Source organism: Mixophyes fleayi, chromosome 1 (genome assembly GCF_038048845.1).
Source record: "Mixophyes fleayi isolate aMixFle1 chromosome 1, aMixFle1.hap1, whole genome shotgun sequence".
NCBI classification, from domain to species: Eukaryota; Metazoa; Chordata; class Amphibia; order Anura; family Limnodynastidae; genus Mixophyes; species Mixophyes fleayi.
The window spans coordinates 438436384-438448437 of NC_134402.1; the positions used below are offsets into that span (position 1 = coordinate 438436384).

General features: G+C 43.3%; 1 protein-coding gene across 2 annotated transcripts in view; it reads left to right on the plus strand.

Moving 5' to 3' along the window:
• The window catches only part of ALPK2 (alpha kinase 2), a 96181-nt gene that overhangs the window by 54260 nt on the left and 29867 nt on the right, over positions 1-12054 (plus strand). For both annotated transcript variants that reach the window (XM_075184860.1, XM_075184867.1), the window contains exons 5-6: positions 289-416; positions 620-655. In XM_075184860.1, the coding sequence (XP_075040961.1) occupies positions 289-416; positions 620-655 (164 nt within the window). The remainder of the gene's footprint in view (positions 1-288; positions 417-619; positions 656-12054) is intronic.

Consider the following 12054-nt stretch of genomic DNA (forward strand, 5'->3'; position numbering starts at 1 on the left):
CTAGGAATTGTGGGTAGTGATATGAAAAATAAACACAATTACACCATGGACTTACATGATTACTATGCAGACAGATAATACATGGTGAGATTTTCACACACGTCAGTGCATCTAGTCACATCCTTTTCTTTCTGAACTATCTATACATAGATAATGTGAGCTGAAGCATGAACAACTGCTGATAGAATAGTGTAGTAGATTATGACAGTGAGCAACTGTTACACATGAATGTTCTCTCATATTAAATGCCTCAGAGCCGCACAGTGTCAATGTCATATCTCGTTCCAGTTCTAAAGATGATTCTCCAGTATCTCTGGCAATAGTGCAAACCAGTAAGAGAGACCAGGGATTATATCACTGCACTCTGAAGAACGTACATGGAAAAGTGACGACCGAATTTCAGCTGACGGCCGAAGGTAACAGTCCAATGAAATAGTCTCATCGTCCATCCACTCTGGGGGCAGCCATGTTGTGGTCTGAGCTAGTATTCATGAGGGTTGCGCTCAGGATACATACCTTGGTGAATCAGGCCCGTAGAGTGCAATAGTTGTAACATCCAAGTTATTTTACATACATGAGGGGAACTTATCACTGATCAATCCCTGTTTTTATTTTGCAGTATTGGACCAGCTGACGTGTAATCAGGATTTTGAAGGTACATTCAATATAATGCACTATTATTGTGTGATCACACATTTGCAGCGGATGTAGACATAGTGCAGTGTAAGAGATTACCGTATTTCCCCATGTATAAGGCGCTCCTATGTATAAGACGCACATTACTTTTGGCCCCGAAATTTAGAAACAAAATATTACGGTAGCTGTCAAAAAAGGCTGGGAGAGTGTAATGGCCGGCTGCTCTGATAGTGATCATAGATATGCTCTGGTAGTGATCAGAGCAGCCGGGCAGCACACTCTCCCTGCAATCGCTGCCACTGTGCCTCTGTCCCCTCCTCCTGGATCCCCGCTGAGAATCTCTGCCTGTCCTCGCCTGCTGGTTCCCCGCTGACACTCTGCCTGCTGGCTACTGCATCCCCGCTGACACTCTGCCTGTCCCCGCCTGCTGGTTCCCCGCTGACACTCTGCCTGTTGGCTACTGCATCCCCGCTGACACTCTGCCTGTCCCCGCCTGCTGGATCCCCGCTGACACTCTGCCTGCTGGCTACTGCATCCCCGCTGACACTCTGCCTGTCCTCGCCTGCTGGTTCCCCGCTGACACTCTGCCTGTCCTCGCCTGCTGGTTCCCCGCTGACACTCTGCCTGTTGGCTACTGCATCCCTGCTGACACGCTGCCTGTCTCCGCCTGCTGGATCCCCGCTGACACTCTGCCTGCTGGCTACTGCATCCCCGCTGACACTCTGCCTGTCCCCGCCTGCTGGTTCCCCGCTGACACTCTGCCTGCTGGCTACTGCATCCCCGCTGACACTCTGCCTGTCTCCGCCTGCTGGATCCCCGCTGACACTCTGCCTGCTGGCTACTGCATCCCCGCTGACACTCTGCCTGTCCCCGCCTGCTGGATCCCCGCTGACACTCTGCCTGCTGGCTACTGCATCCCCGCTGACACTCTGCCTGCTGGCTACTGCATCCCTGCTGACACTCTGCCTGCTGGCTACTGCATCCCCGCTGACACTCTGCCTGCTGGCTACTGCATCCCCGCTGACACTCTGCCTGTCCCCGCCTGCAGGTTCCCCGCTGACACTCTGCCTGCTGGCTACTGCATCCCCGCTGACACTCTGCCTGTCTCCGCCTGCTGGATCCCCGCTGACACTCTGCCTGCTGGCTACTGCATCCCCGCTGACACTCTGCCTGTCTCCGCCTGCTGGATCCCCGCTGACACTCTGCCTGCTGGCTACTGCATCCCCGCTGACACTCTGCCTGTCTCCGCCTGCTGGATCCCCGCTGACACTCTGCCTGCTGGCTACTGCATCCCCGCTGACACTCTGCCTGCTGGCTACTGCATCCCCGCTGACACTCTGCCTGCTGGCTACTGCATCCCCGCTGACACTCTGCCTGCTGGCTACTGCATCCCCGCTGACACTCTGCCTGCTGGCTACTGCATCCCCGCTGACACTCTGCCTGTCTCCGCCTGCTGGATCCCCGCTGACACTCTGCCTGCTGGCTACTGTATCCCCGCTGACACTCTGCCTGCTGGCTACTGCATCCCCGCTGACACTCTGCCTGCTGGCTACTGCATCCCCGCTGACACTCTGCCTGCTGGCTACTGCATCCCCGCTGACACTCTGCCTGCTGGCTACTGCATCCCCGCTGACACGCTGGCTGTCCCCGCCTGCTGGATCCCCGCTGACACTCTGCCTGCTGCATCCCCGCTGACACGCTGCCTGTCCCCGCCTGCTGGATCCCCGCTGACACTCTGCCTGCTGCATCCCCGCTGACACGCTGCCTGTCCCCCTCCTCCTGGATCACCCCCCCCCCCCCTCCGCTGCCCCTGTAACGCTACCCCTGTATAAGACGCACCCAGGTTTTGGACCCAAAATTTTTGGGAAAAAGGTGCGTCTTATACATGGGGAAATGCGGTATATTTTGTGTTATATTTTTTAGTTACAGTTACAAAACAGAAATGGAAATCAGAGGACCGGTGCAACATTACCCCAGGAAAATGACCTGTTGGTACCTTGAGCATTCTGGTCCTGATTTAGACTAGTGTGTAAAAATGTGTACATGCTAACATTTGTGTGACATTTATGATAACAAGTACATCTTCAGGGGTGAACGCAGGATTTCTAGAGGAGGGGGGGGGGTTCCAAATGCTTGGTTTCCAAACAAAAAAACAAACAAAGATTTAAAAAAAATTGCTGCAATAATCATAAAATTAGAAAAGTACAGTGTATATAAATGTAATAACGTATGTTTAAACAAGAAACAGAGTGAATAAATCAGCCCATCATACTAAATTGATATAATGTAATACCTTATAAAGTAAGGCAACTCTACAAAATTAATATTACTCTCCCCCTCACGTCCAATTAAATACAATAACACAGTGTTACAATTACTTATCTATTATTATCGTTATCGTTTATTTATGAAGCGGCATGAAGGGTCCACAGCGCTGTACATAGAGGCACCTGGTTACTCACTGAGGGCCTGTTTATTAATTAACTTTAATAATCTGTCATTGCAACGATGACAGATAAAGTTGTCTCAGCAATGACTTTAATTATTTTTAAAACTGCAGTAGTCTGTCTCTCCCCTCTGGTTACTTTACGATAGTAACCAGAGAAGAGAACAGGAAGGCTGCAGATAGGGATCCGAAGATTACTCTATCGCAATGCTATCTCCGTAGGGTGGAATGTTCTCAAGCTCCAAAAAGCTACACTTGGTTAAATAGCCCCAGACCGCAGTCCCCATTGAAAATTATGGGGACTGCGGTTAAATGTGAAACTTAGCCTAATGCAGGATATATCTATGATATATCTTGTGTTTGGCTTTTGTTAGATTGATAGGTTGCTTACAAATGCCTAAACCATGCGGGAAAAAAGCTTTAAAAAGTTTATGCATGGTTTATGGCTTAATAAATAGGCCCCTAGTGCTTCATATCACTCTCGTCAGAATCATACACTATAGCCAAAAGTAAGAACCATCATGGTGGTCATTTTGTTGAAGTCAAAGGGGTATATTTACTATGCAGCAGTTCCATAGAACTACAAGCACCATCCCTCCTTTTTTTTTTTTATGTTTATTTTTTTATTTATTTATTTCTCATTTTTTTTATATTACTAAAATCAACTTGCAGTTGATTTTAGTAATTCTCAATGTCCGTTTGTAGGCTAATTGATATTAAGCAATTCTATGTTCATTTGGTTCAATGAAAATGTATAGAAAAGTAAACTGAAAATTGTATATAGTGTATATTTTCCTATGATAGCCTTGAGATGAAAATAAAAGTCTCTGATATTAAGATATCTCATTATATCGGCGCTCTACCTGTATTTATGTTAGTGGTTTCTATGAACTGAAAAATTTTAATTATTTTTAAAAAATTGCCATAACAATGTTTACCCTTCTCATCTTAGCATAAAAGTACAAACTGCATGTAAAAGTGCATATAAACAATGCCTTTATGTGGTACACATGCGGTTGATACGCGCCGTCCAGAATGTTAGCAGTATGGAATATTTCCTATTCATTTCAATAGCTCATTCATTCCACTGGGATTTCCAGCTTGTGTGCTCTGTGCAGAAACCCCATTGAAATGGATGGTTCATTGAAATTAATAACCAGCTGTGTAGCCCACTTCCAAGGTCCTCAAACAGCTCCAGCGCTAGACTGGACTAGCTCCCACTAAAAAAGAGGAAACTATCCTGAGGCTAGAGAGCTTGCGATAGTTAGCGCTATTTACAGGGAATCCTACAGGGTGGGGTCTACCTATCAAAGTGAAAACCAGCCCCAGACTGGTCAGCAACATGCTGCCACCTCTATTGGGGTCATCAAAAAAACAGTGCCCACACAGACACTACAAGCCCTGCACTGAAAAGCACCGGGGGTCTTCCAAGCCACCTTGAATTTGTAAAAAAAGCTTAGAACCATTTGAGACGATTTAGTCAAGCTGCGAGTTTCCAGTAGGTTTGAAAAGTGGGGATGTTGCTTATAACAACCAATCAGATTCTAGCTATCATTTATTTAGTACATTCTACAAGATGACAGCTAGAATCTCATTGGTTGCTATAGGCAACATCTTCAATTTTCAAACCCACTGGAAACTCGCAGCTTGATACATTTACCCCCGCGTCTCTTGAGTGTGTAAGGATAAGTTTAAAAAAAATGCCTAACTTGTAAATATTGGAAAACAGTTTTCATTAGATAGGTAAAAACAGACATGCAACTCTGAGGAAGGATCTTAATAGGGCAATATCTATCAAAAATGTTAAGCCATGTTTAGCCCAGTTGAAGAAGTTACTATGTTCCAGGCCCGGTTTGAAAGCCAGATTGTTCCAAAGGGCTGAAAGGAGTCTTGTTAAAAATCAGATCATTAATGTACAGAGATCCCAAATCATTAAAAGAAAAGATAACATGGGAAGTTGTTTCACCGTGGATGGTCTTAGACGGGATTCAATCCAATGTAAACTATAGATGAAGTCATTGATTACAGAAGCACCAATGCTGCCTGCAGGCTAATGTTTACTTAAAATACAAAAAAATAATACAATCTGGACACGTGGGTTTGAGCGTACCGCCAGTGAGGGGAGCTCGTAACATCGCAACATCAAGCTGAGAAGTGAGCTGAGAAGTGGACAGACGGAATCTCACGGGAGATTTAACATACAAGTACCGAAAACGATACAGCATTGGTCCCGAGTCCCGCTGGAGGTTATATATCCACGTTATATCAGGTGCCATATTTGAATCCCGGGAGGGAAGTTCTGATCATTTGGTATAAGACTTCTAATCATCGGAGGAATATAATCTATAGGAGCAACGTCAACTACAAGGCTGAACTTATAACGGTACTGTTACCCATTTATTTTTGTAATTTACTGGATTCATCTATGACAGTGAGAGGTCACAGACAAAACATCTGTGGACAATACATGGAACACTGTTACTATCAGTATTTACCGGTAGACTAGTAATCATAGTGATGTGTGGTATATGTGGGTTTACTATGGATAATAAGTAGCATGTGACTATGAAAAGCAATTAGATGACATAGCAGAACACAAAAATCATTGGTCTCCTTATTTGCTGTATAGCAGGTCATTTTTGTGATGTGTGTTTATGTCCCACTTTGGCATTAGAGCGCTGTAGAAATTGATATCTAGATATAATATTGAAGATTTGGGGGAGTCTGCTCTACAAGCTGCTTATGTTAGAGTGGTTGTGTTTACTAGATTTGAGCGCTTATCCATAAAATAATCTATAGATGAAGTGTAAATTAGATTTTATGGATGGCTATGGATGTCTATACCCTATGTAAGTTTGGAGCGCGCCAATGCACACTTTGTGCTAGATGCGCAGAGTAGTATTATTTTATTATATCTGGGACTCCCAGACTCCCCTTCTTGAGTGTCTTTGAAGGAGGCGAAACTAATCTCTTGGAACTCTGCCTGATGAGATGAATTTTGCCTGACTAGGAGGACAGACAAGGGAATTCATCTTGGCAAGGTTTGAAAGAAGTATAAAATCTTGGTAGAGGATTCATTTTAATTGATGCTATTTGTCCCATCTAAGATATGCATTGATTACTCCATTGGGATAAGTAATGTTCAGGGACTGGCTGCGCTGGGGGGCAGGGGGACATCTGCTCAAACAGCATGTTTGAGCTATCTAGCCAATCAGAAGCAGGTATTAAAAAATGAAAATATCAAAGGGAACAGAGGACAGACTTGTCTGGTTCCCGTATTTAATATGGAAAGCCAACGAGGAAAAACTGCGGCCGGAGGGTTATGATAAAGACTTTCAATAACACAATAAAAAGCTCAGACACCCATACTGGATAGAGTCGGGTGCACAAATGGCCACACAGTTCTATCGAAGGCTAACCACGGCAGGAATTTTCTGCTTATTAGCTTCTAGTATGAGATCAATATCCCTTCTCGTATTATCCGCAGCTTTACTGCCAGATATAAAACCCACTTTATTTGGGTGAACCATGGAGGTAATAATAGCGTCTAATCTGACAGTCAAGATTTTAGCAAAGGGAGATTGGTCTGTAGTTAAAGAGTTAACTTGGTTTGTTCAGAAAAATATTGTTCAGGGTTCAGACCTACAGCTCTGCAAGTCACGATAGGCTTTAGTTTAATTAACAAGTTTCAAGGACATGCAAGAACTGCAACTATGATTTGTAACAGTTATGTCCAGTTTCACAGGACATATCTTTCTTTGTTCTTTGTAATATTTGCTTATGTTGGACTTTGCATTTCATGCTTGCGCAGTCTAAAATGTCTACGTGACTAAAACATTATATATAGATGATGATTTGTTTTGATAAACTCAGAGCATATACTACGCCCCACCTGTGCGTGTATTTATTGTCTCTCCGGCCGTTATGATATATTACTGACCACTGAAGAAATATCGCTATCATCAACTATGGAAGATGCTAGGACCCTGTCCTGGTTTCGGGATTACCACAATCTTTAAACAATTAAAGATAGAATTAAACAAGCTCAACAGCCTGGGAGCTTTTTGTTAGGAACATCAGGTAATTGCTGTTTCCATTTTGACTGCTGCCGTGTTGCATACCTTAGGATGTCAGCCTGGGTGCGATTTCATGATCTCCACTCACCTGCAGCTTTTTTCTGATACTCAGCTTTGAACTGTGACTGTGACCTGACCACTCCTGATTGCTGCCTGGATTGACTTTATTGCCTGTTACCCCAGCTATGTACATTGCAAAACTTGTGCTTGGTGTTTGAGTCTGCCTATTGTCTGTGATATCACTGCCCAGCCACAGGATCGTAGTGCCCACTATCTGCACGATTGGAGTTTCATGTGTCAACTGTGATATTCATTCCAGATCTATAGTGCAACCTTGTCTCTGCATATTCCAGAGACAGCACAGGGCAGCACGGTGGCTTAGTGGCTTAGTGGTTAGCACTTCTGCCTCACAGTACTTGGGTCATGAGTTTGATTCCCGACCATGACCTTATCTGTGTAGAGTTTGTATGTTCTCCCCATGTTTGCGTGGGTTTCCTCCAGGTGTTCTGGTTTCCTCTCACACTCCAAAAACATACTGGTAGGTTAATTGGCTGCTATTAAAATTGACCTTTGTCTAGAATTGAAATTGTCTCTCTCAGTCTGTGTGTGTTAGGGAATAATAATATATAAATAGCTGATGATGATGGTGATTGCCTTGCAGTGTGTGTTGCTTTCCAGCACCATCTCCACAAAGGCCAGAACTAGCATTACATCCTTACTGTATTCAACACTGCCAAGCTGTTACACTGGTTGGATGTTACATATTGAAACTCAGTATATCTGCTAAAACTGGTCCTGTGCATCCTGCATCCCTGCTGCCACAGAGATCTCTGCTGTGCATCCCAGTACCAAGTCCCTTATGGTGTCCACCTACCTGAGTTAAGTTATTGCTACTTGAGATTAAGTCCTGGGTACAACTAAGTACCAGCGTACATATCTGGGAACGACGGTTGCTAAAGGTGAAGCTCTTATCTACAACAAGTTCTGATAAATTAACTAGTAGGGTGACTACACTTTTTTATAATAATGCACCATAATTCCATCCGGCCCCAGTGATGCTGTTCTATGCATATTTTTTGAGTGAAGTTCCTCTATTGAAATCTCCTCATTGAGATGTGCAAGCTGGGACGATGTGAGTGCCCATAAATTATTTAATTTTTATTTTCAATTGCTCTTGGTTTCTAATAGCTTGACTCAAATTGTGAATGAGGCAGAATACTCATGGTACTTGTCACGAACGCCCAGCCTGTCCCAAATACAGCAAAATGAACATGACCATGACTGGTGTCACCTTAGTCACTTAGCAATGAATACACCTTTTCTGCCACCACAAAGGATTTATTATGGTGTCCTTACGTTCACCAGAACCACCATTAATGCTTCACACTTAAATCACATACACCTGTAGCATGAGCCTCCCTGGGCGTCGTAAATTCAGAAAGAATCACGGAGAAATACTCTAGATTGAATATGTTTAATCTGAAAAATATTTCCAAGGCTTATTTACAAAATGATAATAAACAGACATATGATAGGTTGCATTAAAGTTTTAGAAAATAAAATAGGAAATAAAACCAGGATCCCTACTTATAAGTTCAAGAATTGGCGTGTGAGGAATACACATTGAGAAGAATGACACATTTCAGCCTTGACAGACTCCCTCATGAAATGCACGATTTGATTTCTAAGAGCAGAAGATTTTAAACCCTTTTTGCCTCATAACCCTCACCCCCACCTTTGGAGTTTAGCTGTCAAAAAAAGGCAGATTGATCTCCCAAATGTCACAGGGCTTCAAAGTGAGCTAGGGATGTCTGGAGATGGAATGTTCACCAGACCTCAAGTTCTCACCTCTGCTCCTTCTTGCTGGGCTAGATGGTTTACAACTTTGGGTTCAAACTCCCTCAAGACCCTTATCTATCCCGGGCCTGGCTAGTTTCAAAAGATTACTGGTACTCATGTCATCTAGCAAAGCACATGTTGAGATCACATTACAAGGTTACATACAATATACATTGTCATACATGAATTCAACAGAAAATAGCAATCAGTCATTATATATACTACATAGTCGCCAAAGAACTGATTTGTTATTTTATTATTGTTGTATATCAGGTGATCTTGTGAATTCATGACAGCCATAATTCTGTTGGGCGTACGTTTCCCTGTCACTTTTTGTGCTAATTCTTCCTTGTTCCCTTATTGCATTGTTTTTGGCGGAGCCACTATAGTGTTTTTGTCGCTTTGGCCAATAGGATCTTATTAAGCTGATGCTTGATGGCAAGAATCTCAATATATGTGGTACTTTTTGGGTGGCTCTTGTGTTTATTGTTAATGTCATTATTTGCCTCTTTAATTCTGAGACTTGCTATTTTTCTGAGCTGCTGATATGCTCATGAATACCATCCCTATGGTAGCTTTATGAGCTTTCCATTGTATCATCATCCTCAGCTATTCATATAGCGCCACTAATTTTGCAGCGCTGTACAGAGAACTCACTCACATCAGTCCCTGCTCCATTGGAGCTCACAGTTTAAAATCCCTAACACACACACAGACCAAGAGAGACGAAGGTCAATTAATCAGCAGACAAAAAAACCTACCAGTTTGTTTTTGGAGTTTGGGAGGAAACCAGACCACCCGGACTAACCCACGCAAACATGGGGAGAACATACAAACTCCACACAGATCAGGAAACGGTCAGGAATTGAACTCATGACCCCAGTGCTGTGCAAAGTGCTAACCACTAAGCCACTGGGATGCCCACATTGCATAGATCTTGAGCAGGTTATTCTTCTTTTCTGGAACTGAAAGCCCAAACAGAAAAGCAGAGTATTGTAGCAATTGGGCAGCTATTACTGGCCCCCTCTGCACTTTCAGTCTCCATAGATTTTACACTCCTTGTGATGGAATTCCTTCCCTCTATTTCCATATGTGTTACAAAACTGTGTCCCAAAACTGGAGTACAGAAAGCAGATGTTAAGCTAAAACCAAAACACTTTTTTGCAGGGTAGTCATGAACAAGGTATGCAGGGTAAACTTTCACAGGTACATGTAGTGATAAATGAGTTCACAGGATGGACCTCAGTGGCTGGTGGCCAAGCTGGATAAGATGGCAGGAGCTGTCCAGGGATGAAGATCCATTGGTACAGGGTACCAATCCATTGGTACAAGATTTAAGGATTGCATACAGGAGCACAAGGACAGGAGATACACTGTAGACACGTGAGCTTGTGGATTGCACACAGGAACACACTGGGAATACTTGCAGCAAGGCTGGAATAGCTAGCTTGTGCACAAGAGCATAGTTCAAATAACAAGCCAAGGTCGGGGATCATAGAAGACAGTACCATGAGAGGTTTCACCAAAGTTCACGTATCCAGAATAGAAGTCAGCATCATGGCTCAGATATAGCATCGTGGTAACAAACAATGACCTAACTGCAACGGAAAGGGCCCCTTGTTAAACGGTAGTAATCAAGCCTCATCAGGGACTACTGGAGAGTGGTGAAAACCATGGATATCTACTGAGCATGCTCTGGGAATCTATTTCTATTGAGCACGGTCTGGGACGGTGTCTAGAAGAAAGCTTACTCCAGTAAACTGTGCCTTTCCTAAACTAGATGCCACCTAATTATGCAAGGTCTATCCATGGGTCCAAGGAAAATTTCTACTTTCAGACAGCAACAAGTATTGTAGCTTTATATGCATCTGACTTCTATCTATTGTAACCAAAATCAATTTGTTATGTCATCTGTTTTACTCTTGATTAAAATCGCTTCATAATATTACTCAGAATGTCTACAGACGCCAACATTCTGAAGAGTGTAGTGTAAGGATAACAGTCAATGAGAGAAGTAGGATTTTACAAGGTGACCGATGAGCATCTCTGCCAGACAAATCTGATGACATATCCTTGGAATAATATTTATCCATAAAGACCAGTGAGAGATGGAACTATCCAAATGCATTATTAGCTTTCATCTCTCCAGTCTCCACGGCGAAACAGCTACTAATTTTAGACAACACTTAGTACATTTCTTTAGTAGTGTACAGAATGTACTCATCAGCCACCTCAAGAATGTGCTTTATTTCATTTTCCGAAATGTAGTCATTAATCCTGAGCACCTATACCGGAATCAGTGAATCTAGTGGCATGTGTCTGGCGATGAGCTGTGGATTATAAATGCTGGGTGACAACGATATTATTCCATTTTGTGGTTTGCCCGCGTGTTTACTTCTTTCATTAATCTCTTTAACTCTGGCTCTGTGATGACATTGATAAGAGTGTTCTAATTATAGGTGCATAACACACAGAACACATGACTAGGTATTGTCAAGTCCGCAATGAGTACAAAGACAGGACTGTGTGACATTGGATTGTAAACAGTTCACTTAGCTTATTTTACATAATACCATTCACATACGTAATATATGAGAGCAGTTTATGATACAAGGTGGAAATTTTTTAAGCCTGGCCTCTAAATGTATCAAATTGTGATTAACAGGGATAGTAAACAAAATAGAAGAACACACTGCCTGATTGCCACATTAGACCAGCACCAAAAAGGGCACATCACTTATAGATAGAGCCCAAACAAAAAATCACATAGTACCACCATATCTGGAAAAAGTACAAGATAGATTGAGAACAGCCACAAGAACACCACAAACTGCTGTCTCAACCTTTCTCTGTCAGGCAACAGCGGATTGCACCTTGATGTACCAAGTGTATGGTGATCACCACCGCGCACAAGATCTGTTACCAGTGTTCTCTCCCTGTTAGGTGACAGTGGATTGTGCTCTTATGTGTTTAGACAATCCGGGTAGTAATTGCACTGGAGATCAGAGGGTAGTCAGACAATCTGGGAAGTAAGGGCACTGGAGATCAGAGGGTAGT